General features: G+C 44.2%; 1 protein-coding gene across 1 annotated transcript in view; it reads left to right on the top strand.

Annotated features, from left to right (window-relative positions):
• The window catches only part of LOC141212378 (uncharacterized), a 31,812-nt gene extending 20,643 nt beyond the window's left edge, over positions 1-11,169 (top strand). Inside the window, exon 5 of the mRNA XM_073664928.1 lies at positions 10,101-11,169. Within this exon, the coding sequence (XP_073521029.1) occupies positions 10,101-11,123 (1,023 nt within the window). The 3' untranslated portion in view covers positions 11,124-11,169. The remainder of the gene's footprint in view (positions 1-10,100) is intronic.
• The last annotated feature ends 8,529 nt before the right edge of the window (positions 11,170-19,698 follow it).

The following is a 19,698-nucleotide window of genomic DNA, read 5'->3' as shown; positions in this document are numbered from 1 at the left end:
TGATTGAGCTGCTGAGCGGAGAGGTGACTGCTGGGACATTATACAGGACAGCACTGGAGGATTCTGGGTGATGAGCGGAGAGGTGACTGCTGGGACATTATACAGGACGGCACTGGAGGATTCCGGGTGATGATAGGAGAGGTGACTGCTGGGACATTATACAGGACAGCACTGGAGGATTCTGGGTGATGAGCGGAGAGGTGACTGCTGAGACATTATACAGGACAGCACTGGAGGATTCTGGGTGATGACCGGAGAGGTGACTGCTGGGACATTATACAGGACAGCCCTGGAGGATTTTGGGTGATGACCGGAGAGGTGACTGCTGGGACATTATACTGGACGGCACTGGAGGTTTCTGGGTGATGACCGGAGAGGTGACTGCTGGGACATTATACAGGACAGCACTGAAGGATTCTGGGTGATGACCGGAGAGGTGACTGCTGGGACATTATACAGGACAGCACTGGAGGATTCTGGGTGATGACCGGAGAGGTGACTGCTGGGACATTATACAGGACAGTACTGGAGGATTCTGGGTGATGAGCGGAGAGATGACTGCTGGGACATTATACAGGACAGCACTGGAGGATTCTGGGTGATGAGCGGAGAGGTGACTGCTGGGACATTATACAGGACAGCACTGGAGGATTCTGGGTGATGACCGGAGAGGTGACTGCTGGGACATTATACAGGACAGCACTGGAGGATTCTGGGTGATGACTGGAGAGGTGACTGCTGGGACATTATACTGGACAGCACTGGAGGATTCTGGGTGATGACTGGAGAGGTGACTGCTGGGACATTATACAGGACAGCACTGGAGGATTCTGGGTGATGACGGTGTCGTTGTTGTCAGGTTCCTATAAGGTGTCAGGACGTCGCTGTCTATCTCTCCATGGAGGAGTGGGAGTATCTAGAAGGACACCAGGATCGGTACCAGGAGGTGATGATGGAGGAGCTCCGGCCTCTGACATCACCAGGTGAGAGGAGACTCTTGTTGGCTCCGGTGGATGTGATGACGTCTCTCGGCCTCGTCCTATAATAGATGATTTTTCTCCAGACTTGCTCTGGTTTTCTCTACATTTTCTCACTGCTTTCATTCCCTGATTCTTCTCTTCTGATCTGTGAGTCGCGGTTTCTCCGCTGTCGTCTTCATCAGTCTTGAGTCTTCGTCCTCGGCGGCTTCTTTCAGAATCTTTCACCTTCCTTAGAGCATCGGTCACATTTTGTCTGCAGATGTCCCAGTGCTTCTGTCCGTTCTCTCCTGTGAGATCTTTCGGTACCTGAGTCTGTCGTGGATTGTTACTCAGCAGAGTCGGGGTTAATTTACTGATGATTTTCCCCCTAATCCGCTGTCGCTCGTCCGTCCCTCAGAATCGGTGCCGGCTCCATGTCGTCATCAGTCGTGGTCGGGCTTCTGGCTTTTTGGGTTTTGTTTCTCAGCATTTATTGGGCGGTAAGAACGACGTTGCTGCCATTTTCAGAACTGTTCCTGACACCCATCACTTTATCTTCCGTTATCGGAGCTGTGTGAGGGCTTCTCTTCTTGAATGGCCGTTGACCTTTTTATTGGTGACTTTTTTTGATCATTGTTTTTTCATTGCAGTTTTGGGGAGGTGTTTCTGATGTGTTTTTTTCTTTTGGCGTTTACCATGTGCAATAAATCCTGACTTGAAAATGCCAAATAATAATACTTTATTTTGCCAAATAATAATATATATATGTGTGTGTGTGTATATGTATGTAGATAGATTAGATAGGTAGATTTATTTTTATAAAACAAAAACATTTGTTCTAATTTTGGGAGACAAAGCAAAAATAATGGGGACTTCAATCTGAGATCCTGGTCTGGTGGTAATAAGTGTAAGTCTCCCTTACAGGGATGTTTGTTCAGTAGAATATGTATTATGGAGCTTTTCTGTGGAGTCTGACCAGACAATCTCTCCTTGGCTCCCCGTGTGCATCAGTAAGCGCCCATGACCCCGGTGCCTGCTCTCTAGTTGTCCTTTCTACACAGTGATGGGCACTAACCGCTGTGTACCGGGTGCTCCCCACAACACCGTCCTTCCGGGTTCTGTGACTTCGTACGTTAGTCGTACATGTGCCCTTTTTTCCTCCTTTAGAGACAAACGCTACATTTGCTGCCTATTTTAGTGTTTATACCGAGGCGAATGTTGAGATTTATCTCTATTTAAAGAAGAAGAAAAATGCGGTAACCCGTCTTTTAATAGGAGGAAGTCAGGTTCTCTCCTCTGAGTGATCCCAGAGGATCCTTTCCAGGAGGGAGGCCGTGTCCTCATGGTGACATCATGAGCTCTCAAAAATACAATCACTGGTAAATGGTCACCGTCCTTCCCCCAATCTCCATAACGGTGAATTAGGAGAGAAGAAACCGATGGATAGAAATGTGGAGCTTTCTCCAGCTCCTCTGTGGTTCCATCCCTGGAGACGAAACTTGGAGAAGTTGTGTTTTTTAGTACGGCTCCTCCATCTGACTGACGAGGGTCTTCTCTGTCCCTCTCCTCAGGGTCCTCATCCTCCGAGTGCAGGGCATTAGGCTTTGGCCTCGCTGATTATCACTTCATACTTGAGGCCACAATGTGCTGGGACCTCGGTACCGGGGGTGAGGACCACAACAATGTAATTTATTCCCTGATACATAAACATAGAATTACTGGTTCTGAGAGACGAGTCTCATATATAGACAGATACACGGCAGGTCATGTATTCAGTCTCTGTGTCTCCACAGATGGATCCAGGAGGAGAAATCCACCAGAGAGATGTCCCCGTCCTCTGTATCCCCAGGACTGTCCAGAGGAGATTCACAACATCCCGGAGGATCATCAGGTAGATGACACTGAAGTCCCCACAACATCTGACCATGAAGTGATGGGACCTGAGCTCATCTTACATTTTTCTTTTTAGGGTGAAGATCTGATTGATATTAAGGTTGAGGTTATACATGGAGCACAAGAGGCGACCGCAATATGGGCCGATCAGCAGGGTGAGGAGGGGAGACTGTCATGTCTGTTCTGTGGTCATCTACTACTACTTCCATCATTGCATGACACAATCTACAGTGGAATGTAAAAGTTTGGGCACCCCTGGCCAAATTCCTGTTATTGTGACCAGTTAAGCAAGTTAAAGATGAAATGATCTCTAAAAGACCTAAAGTTAAAGATGACACATTTCCTTTGTATTACCCTTGGACATTTGTGTGCTCAGATAACTTTGACCAATGATTCAGATCTTACTTAGCCTGTTAGGGTTATGGCTCGTTCACTATCATCGTTAGGAAAGGCCAGGTGATGCAAATTTCCAGCTTTATAAAAACACAGCTTACTCTAACATTGTGCCAAAATAACCGCAGCCAGGGCTTCTTCTAATCCGCTGTCTAGCACTCTAAAAATGGTGGAGGCCCAGAAAGCAAGAGAAAGCTATGAGCAAAGCATTTTCAAGTTGCCCTTTCCTTGGTTCAAAATGTAATAAAGAAATGGTAGTTAACAGAAACAGTGGAGGTCAAGATAAGGTCTGGAAGACCAAGCAAATTTTCAGTAGGATTGCTAGAGAGGCAAATCAGAACCCCCACTTGACTGAAAATGACCTTCAGAAAGATTTAGCAGACTCTGAAGTTGTGGAACATTGTTGTACTCTTCAGAGACACCTGCACAAATATGGCCTTCATGGAAGAGTCATCAGAAGAAAACCTCTCCTGCGACCTCACCATAAAATTCAGCGTCAGAAGTATGCAAAAGTACATCTAAGAAGGTCTGATGCATTTTGTAAACAAGTCTTGTGGACCGATGAGGTTAAAATAGAGCAATGATCAAAGTTGTGTGGAGAAAAAAGGGCACAGAATTTTAGTAAAAGAACATGGTGGTGGATCAATCCTGCTTTGGGGTTGTGTTGCAGCCAATGGCACAGGGAACGGTTAGAGGGAAGAATGGATTCCATGAAATTTCAGCAAATTCTTGATACATACATAATACCATCTGCAAAAAAGCTGGAGGTAAAAAGAGGATGGCTTCTACAAATGGATAATGATACTATACTAAACACATGTCAAAATCCACAATAGACGACCTCAAAAGGCGCAAGCTGAAGGTTTTACAATGGCCCTCACAGTCCCCTGATCTGAACATCATTGAAAATCTGTGGCTAGACCTCAAAATAGCAGACGATGCAAGACGACCCAAGAATCTCACAGAACTGGAAGAATTCTCCAAAGAAGAATGAATGAAAATCCCTCAAACAAGAATTGAAAGACTATTGTCTGGCTACAAAAAGCATTTACAAGCTGTGATACTTTCAGAAGGGGGCGCTACTAGCTACTAACCTTGCCGGGTGCCAAAACTTTTGCATTTGCCCATTTTGCCTTATTGAATTTTTTTTTAAATGTAAAAGATGAAAATATATATAGTTTATTATTTATTGTTTTGCCTTAAATACAAAGGAAATGTCATCTGTAACTTTAGGCCGTTTAGAGATTATTTCATCTTCAACTTAACTGTTCACAATAACAGTAATTTTGACCATTGGTGCCCAAACTTTTACATGTCACTGTATTCTGTCACTATGTGTTTCCTACAGATGGACTCATGGAAAGAAATCCACCAGAGAGATGTCCCCGTCCTCTGTATCCCCAGGACTGTCCAGAGGAGAATCACAACATCCCGGAGGATCATCAGGTAGACGGTGCTGAGCCCTGTACCGGATCTGTATATGGGGGGACATTTCTGATCGAGGTCATAGATGTCACAGATTTTGGTGGCTTCTTGTATTGTGCTGATTGTTACATCTGATATATCAGGAGGAAGATCCGACTAAGAATAAAGTGAAGGACGAGACAGAAGAAGAAGCGATGACGAGGGAGGATCAGCCGTGTGTGAGTGACGGGAAGGAGGAGATTCCTGTAGATGTTTCCACAGGTGTGTAATAATGACCGGCGTGTGATGATGATGATGACCGGCGTGTGATGATGATGATTAGCGGTGTGTGATGATCATGACTGGCGTATGACGATGATGATTGGCATGTGACTATGATTAGCGGCGTGTGATGATGATGACTGGCGTATGACGATGACGATTGGCATGTGACTATGATTAGCGGCGTGTGATGATGATGACTGGCGTATGACGATGATGATTGGCATGTGACTATGATTAGTGACGTGTGATGATGATGACTGGCGTATGACGATGATGATTGGCATGTGACTATGATTAGCGGCGTGTGATGATGATGACTGGCGTATGATGATGATGATTGGCATGTAACTATGATTAGCGGCGTGTGATGATGATGATGACTGGCGTATGATGATGATGATTGGCATGTGACTATGATTAGCGGCGTATGATGATGATGATTGGCATGTGACTATGATTAGCGGCGTGTGATGATGATGACTGGCGTATGACGATGATGATTGGCATGTGACTATGATTAGCGGCGTGTGATGATGATGACTGGCGTATGATGATGATGATTGGCATGTGACTATTATTAGCGGCGTGTGATGATGATGATTGGCATGTGACTATGATTAGCGGCGTGTGATGATGATGATGACTGGCGTATGACAATGATGATTGGCATGTGACTATGATTAGCGGCGTGTGATGATGATGACTGGCGTATGACGATGATGATTGGCATGTGACTATGATTAGTGGCGTGTGATGATGATGACTGGCGTATGATGATGATGATTGGCATGTGACTATGATTAGCGGCGTATGATGATGATGATTGGCATGTGACTATGATTAGCGGCGTGTGATGATGATGACTGGCGTATGACGATGATTGGCATGTGACTATGATTAGCGGCGTGTGATGATGATGACTGGCGTATGACGATGATGATTGGCATGTGACTATGATTAGCGGCGTGTGATGATGATGACTGGCGTATCATGATGATGATTGGCATGTGACTATGATTAGCGGCGTGTGATGATGATGATGACTGGCGTATGACGATGATTGGCATGTGACTATGATTAGCGGCGTGTGATGATGATGACTGGCGTATGATGATGATGATTGGCATGTGACTATGATTAGCGGCGTGTGATGATGATGATGACTGGCGTATGACGATGATGATTGGCATGTGATTATGATTAGCGGCGTGTGATTATGATGACTGGCGTATGATGATGATGATTGGCATGTGACTATGATTAGCGGCGTGTGATGATGATGACTGGCGTATGACGATGATGATTGGCATGTGACTATGATTAGCGGCGCCTGACGATGACCGGTGTGTGATATTGTATGAAGTCTCCGGTGCAGTGAAGCTTTATCCGCCGTCCACATCACAGCAGAAGCGTCCGGTGATGGCGCGGCTGCTCTTGTACAGAGTCCGGTTGCGCACCGATGAATAACTGGGCCGCATTCACACCTCTTCTTAATGATTTAAGAAGCACATTTTTAATTTTCCTAATTGTGTTTTTTAATATTACTTCCATCTTTTATTTTCGTATTATTCTTACACAAGTCTCATGCTGCCATATAAATGACTGAGCTTGCGATTCGGACAGAACCCCGGGGGAAGATTCCGTATAATGAGGCGCTGTGGACGCCGTCTGGCCTATGATCCAGTGATGTCCATCTTTTTCAGCGTGCATAAAAGCGCAGTCGACCAGAGGCTAGACGGAGTCCGGTGTAACTCTGCTGCCTCATTATTCTGAATGGATCCCTCGGGGGTGTCATCTGAATCGTGTATTTTGTAGATTTAGATGGAAACCCCGATGTACAGTGGGTACGGAAAGTATTCAGACCCCTTTACATTTTTCACTCTTTGTTTCATTGCAGCTATTCGGTAAGTTCTAAAAAGTTTATTTTTTTCTCATTATAGTCCACTCTGCACCCCATCTTGACTGAAAAAAACAAGAAATGTAGAAAATTTTGCAAATTTATTAAAAAAGAAAAACTGAAATATCACATGGTCATAAGTATTCAGACGCTTTACTCAGTGTTGAGTAAAAGCCCCTTTTGAGCTAGTACAGCCATGAGTCTTCTTGGGAATGATGCAACAAGTTTTTCACCCCTGGATTTGGGGATCCTCTGCCATTCTTCCTTACAGATCCTCTCCAGTTCCATCAGGTTGGATGGTGAACGTTGGTGGACAGCCATTTTCAGGTCTCTCCAGAGATGCTCAATTGGGTTTAGGTCAGGGCTCTGGCTGGGCCAGTCAAGAATGGTCACAGAGTTGTTCTGAAGCCACTCCTTTGTCATTTTAGCTGTGTGCTTAGGGTCACTGTCTTGTTGGAAGGTGAACCTTCGGCCAAGTCTGAGCTCCAGAGCACTCTGGAAGAGGTTTTCATCCAGGATATCTCTGTACTTGGCTGCTTTCGTGTTTCCTTCAATTGCAACCAGTCATCCTGTCTCTGCAGCTGAAAAATACCCCCATAGCATGATGCTGCCTCCACCATGTTTCACTGTAGGGATTGTATTGGGCAGGTCATGAGCAGTGCCAGGTTTTCTCCACACATACCGCTTAGAATTATCACCAAAAAGTTCTATCTTCGTCTCATCAGACCAGAGAATCTTATTTCTCATAATCTGTGAGTCCTTCATGTGTTTTTGAGCAAACTCTATGCGGGCTTTCATATGTCTTGCACTGAGTAGATCCTTCCATCTGGCCACTCTGCCATAAAGGCCCGACTGGTGGAGGGCTGCAGTGATCGTTGACTTTTGTGAGCTTTCTCCCTACTGCATCGCTGGAGCTTAGCCACAGTGATCTTGGGGTTTTTCTTTACCTCTCCTACCAAGGCTCTTCTCCCACGATTGCTCAGTTTGGCTGGACGGCCAGGTCTAGGAAGACTTCTGGTGGTCCCAAACTTCTTCCATTTAAGGATTATGGAGGCCACTGTGCTCTTAGGAGCCTTGATTAATGCCGAAATTCTTTTGAAACCTTGGCCAGATCTGTGCCTTGCCACAATTCTGTCTCTGAGCTCCTTGGGCAGTTCCTTTGAGCTGATGATTCTCATTTGGTCTGACATGCACTGTGAGCTGTAAGGTCTTATATAGACAGGTGTGTGTCTTTCAAAATCAAGTCCTATAAGTTTAATTAAACTCAGCTGGACTCCAATGAAGGAGTAGAACCATCTCAAGGAGGATCACAAGGAAATGGACAGCATGTGACTTAAATATGAGTGTCTGAGCGAAGGATTTGAATACTTATGACCATGTGATGGGGTGCAGAGTGTACTTTAATGAGAAAAATAAAGGAACTTTTTAGAATTTACTAAATGGCTGCAATGAAACAAAGAGTGAAAAATGTAAAGGGGTCTGAATACTTCCCGTACCCACTGTAAGTGTTCAGCGTACAGCACAGGATAAATATGATCCAAAATGTTCTGTACCCCAAAATGCCACCATTAAGAGCTTCTACTCAACCCACAAAAAACAAGTCCCCACTCAGGTTCATCATCTGTAAACAGTAATATAGGGGGTGTCCATATTACTGGTAGCACAAAGGCTCTGGAAAAGTGACTTGGCTCCCACTTAAAGAAATCCAGTGACATCTGCGCTCCCAAATCCAAATGCCCCCTCCTCCTGGGCCCCACCGTGTGCAGTTAGCATCCACATGTTTGGCATTACTGTAGCGGGGAGAGCCAATTTATTTCTCCAGAAAGCACTAGCTGGGAATCATGTACTGGGCGCTACAACGTAAGGGCACTACAATGTACCGGACACTACAATGTACTGGCCACTATAATGAAATATTTGCATTTTCACTTCGCAACATCCATTACTGCTCGTTTCTGGAAAGCACCCATGGAGTCAAATTCATCACTACTCCTGTAGATACATTTCCATAGGGGTGTAATTTCCAAACTGGTGTCACTTGAGGGGGGATTCTGCTCTTTTGCCACTTTGGGGCTCTGTATATGGAGTCTGCAAACTGTTCTACTAAAGTTTGTTCTCCCAAGAGTCAAATAGCGCTCCGTCCCTCCCGAGTCTCGCCTTGTGGCTAAGCAGTACAGTACAGCCACATATGGGGTATTGCCTTGTTCAGCAGAAATTGTATAACAAATTATGTGGTCATTTTTACCCATTTTCCTTTGTGAAAATGTAAAATCTGGGGATAAAATAACATTATAGTGGTAAAAATGTAATTTTTTTTTCTTCACCGTTCAATTGTATAACATTTTGTGAATCACAATTACCTTGTATTCATTGGGAAAGTGCGCGGTGGACGCTGGGTGTGACGCTTGGGGAAACCCCACCCACAGCCCGGCATCCACCGCGGGGATCGCATCACCGAGTCACGCCTCACTTGACGTGACATCAGGGGAAGCAAGAGCCGGCTGAGGCCGAGGGTCGCGTGATGCCGGTGAGTGGCCAGCGATAGCGCCGCTCACAGCCAATAAAGACAAAGCTAGGTAATTAAAAAAAATCTTCTCTCAACGGGTTAATTACATTGGGGGCATTTTTAATAGTAGTGGACAACTTCTTTAATTACGTGGACACTTTTCTATACTAAGGCCAAGATACGAAGCTTGAGAGAGTGAAATGGCACTGGAGGTACATTAAGGGAACCTGTCATCAGTAATTACCACTTAAAGAACTATTTGCTGTCTAATCTCTGCCACCCCTGACTTGTGCCAATGTCACCAGTTTATAAGTGTCATTCACTTTGCCCGTCATTGTGTTAATGTTATGGCATGTAGTTGTCCTCCTTATTACCGGTACTTTCACTGACGAGGGTCTTCATTGTGAGATCCAGAAAATACATTCAGAAATCTCTTTTGTGTTGAAGAAAAAAAATCTCATCTAATTTATCTTTCATCCTGATAGGAAATCCTTGTGAGAATAACGGTTCATCACTAAATTGTAAAAAAGAAGATATCAGGAAGCACTCTAATGGAGGAAACCTCATCACCCTTCCTGCACCTCCTGGACTTCACAGCACTTCACTTTCTTATAATCCTCCTAATCATGAGGAATCATCTCCTGAGCAATCTCTCATTATTACCAAAAGTCTAGGGGGCAAAGTGGATTCAAGATTTCAGTGTGACAAGAAATTTACAAAAAGCTCAGATTTTGTAACACAAAGAAAGCACAAAGGAAAAAAGCCATACTCCTGTTCAGAATGTGGGAAATTCTTTACCTATAAATCACAATTTGTTATACATGAGAGAATTCACACGGGAGAAAAACCATTTTCATGTTCGGAATGTGGGAAGTCCTTCAAACATAAAAGGGATCTTATTACACATCAGAGAATTCATACAGGAGAGAAGCCATATTCATGTTCGGAATGTGGGAAATGTTTTGGAAGTAAATCAGAGCTGGTTAAACATCAAAGAATTCACACAGGAGAAAAACCGTTTTCATGTTTACTATGTAGAAGCTGCTTTCCAGATAAATCACAACTTGTTAGACATCAGAGAATTCACACAGGAGAGAAGCCGTATTCATGTTCAGAATGTGGAAAGTCGTTCACCAATAACTTTAGTCTTATTTACCATCAGAGAATTCATACAGGAGAGAAACCATTTTCATGTTCAGAATGTGGGAAATGTTGTAGAAGTAAATCAGACCTTGTTGCACATCAAAGAATTCACACAGGAGAAAAACCTTTTTCATGTTTACAGTGTAGAAAGTGCTTTCCAGATAAATCACATCTTGTTATACATCAGAGAAATCACACAGGAGAAAAGCCGTATTCATGTTCAGAATGTGGAAAGTCCTTCACAGGTAAAGGAAGTCTTATTAGACATCAGAGAATTCACACAGGAGAGAAGCCATATTCATGTTCAGAATGTGGGAAATGCTTTACAGAGAAATCAAAACTTGTGACACACGAGAAAATTCACACAGGAGAGCAGCCGTATTCATGTTCAGAATGTGGGAAATTTTTTATGCGTAAATCAAATCTTTCTGCTCATAAGATAATTCATACAGGAGAAAAGCCGTATTCATGTTCAGAATGTGGGAAATCTTTTATACATAAATATCAACTTGCTGCACATGAGAGAATTCATACAGGAGAAAAAACATTTTCTTGTTCAGAATGTGGGAAATGTTTTATATATAAATTGGATCTTGTCAAACATCAAAGAATTCACACAGGAGAGAAGCCGTATTCATGTTGAGAATGTGGGAAATCTTTTATATATAAATCACACCTTGTAAAACATGAGAGATGTCTTACGGGAAAGAAAGTGTAATTATGTTCACTGTGTTTTATAAAGTTTAATAAACATTGTTCAGCATAAATGAGTACACCCCCTTTGATGAGTAAGATTTTATTTAATATCTCACTGAACACAAGATCAATTCATAAAATTTTGCCAACACTAAGTTTCATAGAACATTTCTTTTGTAATCAAAACATGAAAGTAAGGTTATTAATATAACTCTCATTACAAAATCTTCAGTTTTACTCAAATTAGTTGATGCAAAAATGAGTACACCCCACATCAAAAGCTACTACATCTATTATTTTGTATGGCCTCCATAATTTTAAAGGACGGCACCAAGTTTTCTAGGCCTGGAATGAACAAGTTAGTGACAATGTTGAGGGAGGGCAATGGCCCTTCACGGTTGACCAAGTGAGTGTCAAATTATTATGTTGATTGCGCAATCCAACAGGGAACCAGACGGAGACAGTGCTCTGTATGGGAGGATTAAACGAATCTCTGATCCCGTTTATTTTGCTTAGCATTTTATATTGTTTTGAGTATATCAATAGCCAGTCACCTACAGCCATACTACAATACTAAAGGCTTGAGCCAATGTTAGTGCAATTATTACGGAAACACATATATGGTCATATTATCATCGTTAGTTCGAAGCACGATGGAAATTTACAAGGTCAATCCTGGCCTAGACTAGTTAGATAACAGGAGCGGGGTGTCTGACAAAATGTTCTTGTGAGAAAAAGTTAGTGTGAGAAAGTTCCATGTAAAGCATGAGAAAAGAAGGAAAGAAGTATGTTATGCAAGGAGTGATAATAACATGATTTTGAAACAAACAGACAAAATGGAGTTGCTATAGCATGAATATCAATATGTCCTTTACCACTGTCATAAAAAACACTTAGTCAGACCTTGCAGCCCTCTGGCGCCCCCTTATCCTGCTGGTCAAACATGGTGTTGACCGAGGATAAGCACGGGCGCAGCTGCTCTAATTTATGTAGACTATTGTGGCACGTGATGTGACAGGATGTATATATACCACCAGTTCCTTCCAGGAACGTATATATACCTCCGACCAGCCACCCTCAAACCACAATATCACATAAATACTGGTATACTGCCACCACCGATCGCTTAACAGGTGGATCGGGTACCCGTTAGGTAACGTGAATTAGCGGGTGAGGAACGTGTTTACTCGACATAGGACAAGAAGAACGAAGCTGGTAAATAATAATGATTTACTCCCGAAAGTGGGCAGTGTTTACAAAAGATATACAAGATATTATAAAAGAGACAATGTACATATATGCATAAACAGTTATTAAAATAAAAAGGATAAAGAATAGCAAAACCTGCGCCACGGGGTGATGGTCTCAGATTCTGTGGGGGGGACGGCTCCCCGGAAATTAGATGTGATTCTTTCTTGAATTAAAATGGCCGTTCTGGTTTTTAGTAAGGGGCCAAAACATTAGGAGACACCCATGTTGTTTACCTCACACGGGGCTCGGTTTTGTGAACCCACCCAGCTGCATAAGACATAAAAATTCTTTAGATTTCATATCTTGGTATGGGGGGTCCCACATCCAAGATGGAGACATCATGTTTGCCGTCACCACTATTCATGAAGATGGATATCAAATATGATATCTCTATGACGCTCAGAAGCTCAGAACCTATTTCCCCGGTTCCTAGTGGTCTCCCAGCCACGAAAACCACACCATCACAATTGGGAAAAGGTGAACATCTCAAAAATGTGGTCCCTGTGTTTGTGACAGTCATGTGCATTATTAAAATCGACATTAAAAGTTTGCACAGTTAAACAATAGGATTGGAGGGAAAATCCAGGGTATACCAGTATGCTTGCTGACGTTTCATGGTGGTAATAAAAATTCCTTGTTAGGGGGAAAGCAAGAGACTTCTATGTAGCCTCTTCCAAATGAGCAGGGGGTGAAGATTTAAGACATCTCTCATTTTTAAAACTAGGACAAAAATACATTTTGCCTGACAACCACAATACTACAACTATCTTTTTTCTCTTTTTCAAAAATGAGATCTCTCAGAGCCTGGATGCTGGATGGAGTGGTGACAACTTGTCTCTACAGAATTCCCCATAGGGGAATTATAGCATGAATATCAATATGTCCTTTACATTTCCCCCCTAAAAATTATGTTATTATCAACAATAGAGGTGCTATCCCAGGGTCATGCTTTGAGCCTGAGGGACATTGGTCTTCACTCAATTAGTGCCCTTGTTACCAATCGAGGTTGTCGCGGCATGTCCATCCCCCCTTGTTGGTTGATATAATCATAAAGCTCTGATCTTCAGACGTGAGGTTGGTCGGGGCATGCGGGTAAAGGTCATCATTCCCTTGTCATCCAGGTCCTCAATGCTGGTTACATCTGGGAGGTCCGTGTACAGTAGCACTGGATGTCGGTTAACAGCGTCCTCCTTGCTCTCTGATGGCTGGCAGGTTTTCCTCATGAAAAATGGGATGCAATAAAAGACTAGTTTTAGTAAGACATATATTAACGAGATGCAAGCAGCAATATGCAACACTCCTTGTAATATTCCAGCAATCCATCCACCAATCCCTTTAAACCAATTAGCAGGATTCAAAAAGGAAAATGTATCAGACCACCAATTGTCTTTGGTCAATTCGTTATGTTTGTTATACTCTTCCCTGAGTTTCCTAATGTCTTCCATTTTAGTTTTTAACTGTAGGGTAGAGTCGGGATCAATACAGTGACAACAGGCTGGGCCTATAACCTGACACATCCCTCCTTGAGCTGCTGTCAAATAGTCCAGCACTAAAGTATGTTGATTGGCCACTATGATAAGCTGATTCTGCACCGCAACACTAGTATTAATTACTTCCAAAATATTCCAAATCTGGTCATCTAAATAATCAGTGACTTCCACTAACTTGTCCCACATTTGTGTTACCATAGGGTAGAGGAAGACAGTACTGGCTATCTTATTGGGTATACTCATTTGTACTAAATGAGGTCTTCCTGATGGGCGTGGGGTGTTGTCTTTGGCACGTTTATAGATGGTATGAAGAGGGATGGCTCTCATATCTACTTTACTATGGGGAAAAAGATAAGTGGCTGGAGTTAGCCGGGCCAACGTACAAGTCCCCCCTACTCCAACTGGGAGCCATTTATATGCATTATTCCCACAGACCCAATATGTGGCTGACGGTAGATCCCATAAAGCAGAGTGCTGTAATACTTATTTATGTACCAAATCGTTAAAAACTGTGTTATTTGATAACATACACCATGAAGGCATTTGTCCCAGGGGGCTACAATATCCAACATCCGGATTGCCACATGTTGGATCACTAGGCTTATATTCAGAGGATTCATTACAAGGGATATTACCAGATATTTTATAACATGTGTCATTGGTACCTTTTATAAACAGATTTGCATGTACCCATGAGTGATTATGAATGTATCTTTCTAACAATGACGGTTTAAAAGCATCTGCCGTACTAGAGGTAGCATTAAAACTGATTTGCAGACCTTCAGTTGGTATGAAGCCTAAATTAGTCAAGGAAGACTTGTTTCTGGGCACCCATTTGTTTCCATTAAGGGCAAGGAATTGTAGGTATTTGCTGGTGGCAGTAAGATTTCCTTGCCACCAGGGGAGATCCACCCACCCAACTACTGGTATACCTACAGTGGTGCTCCATAATCTACTAAACATAGTAGCGTTATTAGCAAGGGCGTCGCTACAATTGGGCCAGTTTAGTATTTCTTCCAGAGTGACTGGGACCGCCAGAAAGGGCATACTAGCGGCTGAAACTGGTGAGTGAGTACATATCCAACAGTCACTGATCTGGTTGTTCTATAATTGTCTCAATTCTTGTACCAAAATCTGGTGGTGAGTAATGAACTTGTTATTAAAAGGGTCAGTACTCTGTTGTAGGCTATTCCAGGTATTGCCTAGTCCAACTGTGGCACCCCAAGGGTCTGGTTGCCACAGTGGTATTGCCTCCCTCAAAAGAGGTAATACCATGTCTGGAAGCAAACAGGGGTTTCCTGGTCAGGAACACTACACATGCAACACTTCCTGGCTCCAGACCAGCAAGGGGAGGAGACTCCCCTTGATAACTGGATCTGGAGGCGGGGTTAATTGAGTCTAGTGTGAGGAGTTGAGTTTAGGACATTGAGGAGAGAGGAGCTAGGGACTGGAGCTGGAGATAGCTCGTCCTAGCTGGAATACACAGAGAACCGGACACCGGAGTCCGAGGCTGTAGGGCACTTCAGGCCCAGCAGCAGATACCGCAGGGCAGGAGATTGCAGGTCTCCTGGCCCCATCAGACGCTCGGAGGCTCAGCAGCACCGAAGGACCAGTACCGCCACGGAGGAGCGAAGCATCTGCAAGGCCCAAGCTGCTAGCCATACGGGTGAGCACAGCACGTTACACTCAGGGACGTGGGCTACAACACAGCTACAACCAGTAAAGCCACGGAGTATATTAGAACGGCAGGCCTACAACTCCACCTGGCCAGGAGAGCTCTATGCTTGCTCCCAGGCTGACCAGACTCTTATCTCTAGCCAGTACTCCAGTCCAGGCCTGTCTAATTGCCACCAGTAACGACCCTGGGACTGCACTATACGGACTTTGTGGTTATTTATGCACCGCGACACCCTGCACAACCACCATCATCCACACGCTGCCCTGAAGCTAACTCTTCCTGTGGGGAGTTATATCACCTTTGCTGCCAAACCACCAGCTTCAGAGGACTGTTCCGCAGCGGCGGCCTCCATTAGCCGCACTCCACAGGTGGCGTAGTCGGACATTATACAACCTATATATCTTAATTACCCTTTTATTGACCGCCCTGGGTCACGGACCAGGTCACCGCCACAGTGACTACAACCCCCAGCATCTACCGGCCCGGCTCCGGGTACCCCACGGCCCAGGGGGCGCGTCACAACCATACATAATATTATAAAACATCTCAGGATGGTTGACGTTTGCAGTGTGAAGCATGGATCCATGTTGACTTCCCTTCAAGTTTTACTGCTGTTGGGGTTGTCAGGAGCACTTGGTATGGTCTGTCATACAATGGTTCTAGTCCGTGTTTCCGAACATGCTTCTTCACATACACGTAATCTCCAGGCTTGGGGGTATGACAACCTTCTGCATCAGCTGGATCTGGAATAGAAGATGATACTAACGCATGGGTGTTAGTGCTTTGGCAAGCTGAATTACATATTGCACAACATGATCTGTTTCTTCTGATAATTGTTGTGGGGTAAATAGAGCTATAGCTGGTTGTGACCCAAATAGTATCTCATATGGTGACAGTTTGTGTTTCCCTATGGGGGTGGTGCGTATGTGATATAGTGCAATGGGAAGGAGCTCAGGCCACTGGGCCGTAGTCTCCTGCATCATTTTGGTCAACTGCCTTTTCAGTGTGCCATTCAATCTCTCCACCTTGCTGCTTGACTGTGGATGATAAGGAGTATGCAGCGCCACTGTTGATCCAATCATGGCAAGTATTTCTTGATACATGCATGAGGAAAAGGCTGGTCCTTGATCACTTTCAATAACTTCTGGGACTCCATACCGGCAAACAACTTCAGAGACCAGCTTCTTGGCGGTAGTCTTGGCAGTTATGTTTGGAACGGCGAATGCTTCTGACCAACTGGAAAACATATCCACTACTACTAAGCAGTATTCATATTGTCCTGCTTTAGGGAGAGTGATGCAATCAACTTGCAATCGTTGGAACGGATACTCTGGTTTGGCAAGGTGTTTTGTCGGTATCTTCTGTAATCAGCCTGGGTTGCAGGTTTGGCATATTGTGCAACCTTTGTTCTGTGCACTCAACACGGTGGAAATTCCTGGAGCCCAATAGAGTTTCTGTACCAGTAGCAAAGCTTGATTCTTCCCTCGATGTACCGGTCCATGGGCCCAGGCTGCAGTGGCTGGATATAGGAGTCGAGGCAAACAATACAGATGTTCCTTCTTCCATAGCCCATCTATCAATTTAGCACCCGCCTCCTTCCATGACTGGCGTTTTTCTTTAGAGACTTTCTGCTGTGTGGAGCGTAGCTTTGTGATTGGAGGGACCGGTTGATGCTCTTCTGCAGGTTGATCCTGGGTTGGCACGGAATTTGGCTGTTTGGCCTGTTGCCGCGTAACAGCCATGGACATGGATATCGGAAGAAGAGCTGCTCGCTTTGCATGGAGATCAGCAAGTGCATTACCTCTGGCTTTAGGGGCATCTGGTCGGGTATGAGCTTTTACCTTTACGACAGCCAACTGTCTTGGTAGTTGCACCGCTTCCATCAATTGTCTGACGCTTTCAGCATTTTTCACAGGAGAACCTGCAGTCAGAGCTTTGAGCTCTGCTTCCTGTGCTGACATACTGGGAGGTAAGGCTGCAGCCTCTACCAATGTATCTTCAGTTGTAACAGCATATCCAGTATGAAACCTGCCAGAGTGTCTTCTTTTAATCGTCATATAGGGGCTGCATCAGACGTGAGGAGTCTGGGATCCATTGTCTGCAATATGTACATAGTCCAAGGAACTGTTGCAGCTCTATGGGATCTTTTGGGAATGGTAGCAGGTAGATGGCCGTCTTTCTTTCTTCTGCGAGATGTCTGGCACCCTGAGTAAGGCAGTGGCCTAAGAAGACCACTTGACCGAGGCAAAACTGAAGTTTCGAGGCTGAGACTCGACAATTCAGTTTTGCCAGATGCTTGAGGAGGCTAACACTGGCCCTGATGGACACTTGCTCCGTGGGGGCACACAAAAGAAGATCATCCACGTATTGTAACAGTACTACCTCAGAGTTGTCCAGCTGCCATGGCAGCAGACAGCTAGACATGTTCTTTGCAAACTGATTAGGCAAAGATACTGGTGGAAATAAATGGCAGGGCTAGGGTTGGGACCGCATGAAGCTGTGATGCGTATGCTATGGTGTTTTGAATTGTTTCTGTGAGCAGGTGTTGTGACCTGGGTACATCCAGGGGATCATATTTTGGTCCCACCGCATGTATAACATACTGACATGATGATCTTCATCATACACATTCCGGGTGTAGTGCTGCCTGTATTCCGGGTGTGCCAAGATGGCCGCCACCAAAGGGACATGTGGTCAGAGGCTGGAGGTGATGCAATGGGTGTAGCAACATGGCCGCTGCAGGAAGGGTTGGAACTTTGGGCTGACATAGGTATAACAGATGAGGATGGGGCACTAGGAGTGGCTTGGGTAGTAGCAAGGGGTGGGCCTCCTGGACGGGGCGCGTGACATGCAACACAATAATCTGCTGACTGGAATTTGTACAGGTCCATCTCCTCCCGTCTGCCATTATCGGGCGGTGGCTGGAGAGCAGTATCTTTGTAATACACATAACATGGCATCTTTCCCTTATTGTCTGTATTTTCTTCCTTCATCCATCCTTTTTTTTTGGCTACAACTACTACAACTATCTTTTTTCTCTTTTTCAATAACGAGCTCACTTGGAGCCTGAATGCTGGATGGAGCGATGACAACTTGTCTCTTCAGAATTCCCCATAGGTGTTTGGTTGGGTTCAGATCAGGAGACACTTGGCCACGGAATCACTTTCATCCTGTTCTTTAGAAATGCAATGGTGGCCTACCAAGGGAACAGAGTGATGGCAGCATCTTTTCTGTCACTATAGAGCAGAACATCTGTGAATTCAAGATACCATCAATGAAATGTAGCCCCTCATGCAGCCGCACATAAGGACTCTGCCACCACCAGGTCTCACTGTAGACCCCATGCGTTCTCATTGTATTCTTCATCTCTTCAATGTCATACAGTTTTGAAGACATCAGTTAAAAAAAAAAACATTTATTTTGGTCTCATCACTCCAGAGTATAAAGTCCCAGGAGTCTTCGTATGTTTCCGCATGTGTCCTGGCAGATTGTAGGGCGGCTTTTGTGTACATGGGCTTTAGGAGAGGCTTTCTATGTGGACAACACCCATGGCTCTTCACGATTGCCCTAGTGCGGTGGCAATCGGTGTAATGGTGGTTAGGGTTGATGACAGCTGTGATTTGTCAAAAAACACAGCTGTCTTCAAGCCCTCAGGTTAGTAATGGAGGGGGAAAGGAAAGAGATCCCGGCACTCACCTGTAGTCAATCAATCATTTATTCCACATCCGCAAATCTGCAAAACGCTTCAGCTCCTCCAGAGCTTTTGTCAATTGTGGGCAATCACATAGAAATACAACATTTATATAGAAAAAAAACAAGGAAATGACATCACAATGAAATAAAAAATGAAGAAAACTACAAACATTCATATAATCATATTAGTCTCATTATATAAAATATACACTGCTCAAAACAATAAAGGGAACACTTAAACAACAGAATATAACTCCAAGTGAATCAAACTTCTGTGAAATCAAACTGTCCACTTAGGAAGCAACACTGATTGACAATCAATTGCACATGCTGTTGTGCAAATGGAATAGACAATAGATGGAAATTATTGGCAATTATCCAGACACCCTCAATAAAGGAGTGGTTCTGCA

The sequence above is a fragment of the Phyllobates terribilis genome, unplaced genomic scaffold (assembly GCF_046119375.1).
Source record: "Phyllobates terribilis strain yellow unplaced genomic scaffold, ASM4611937v1 Scaffold_171__1_contigs__length_4068163, whole genome shotgun sequence".
Lineage (NCBI taxonomy): Eukaryota > Metazoa > Chordata > Amphibia > Anura > Dendrobatidae > Phyllobates > Phyllobates terribilis.
The sequence above is the reverse complement of the archived record's forward strand: the minus strand, read 5'-3'. Positions and strand labels throughout refer to the sequence as shown.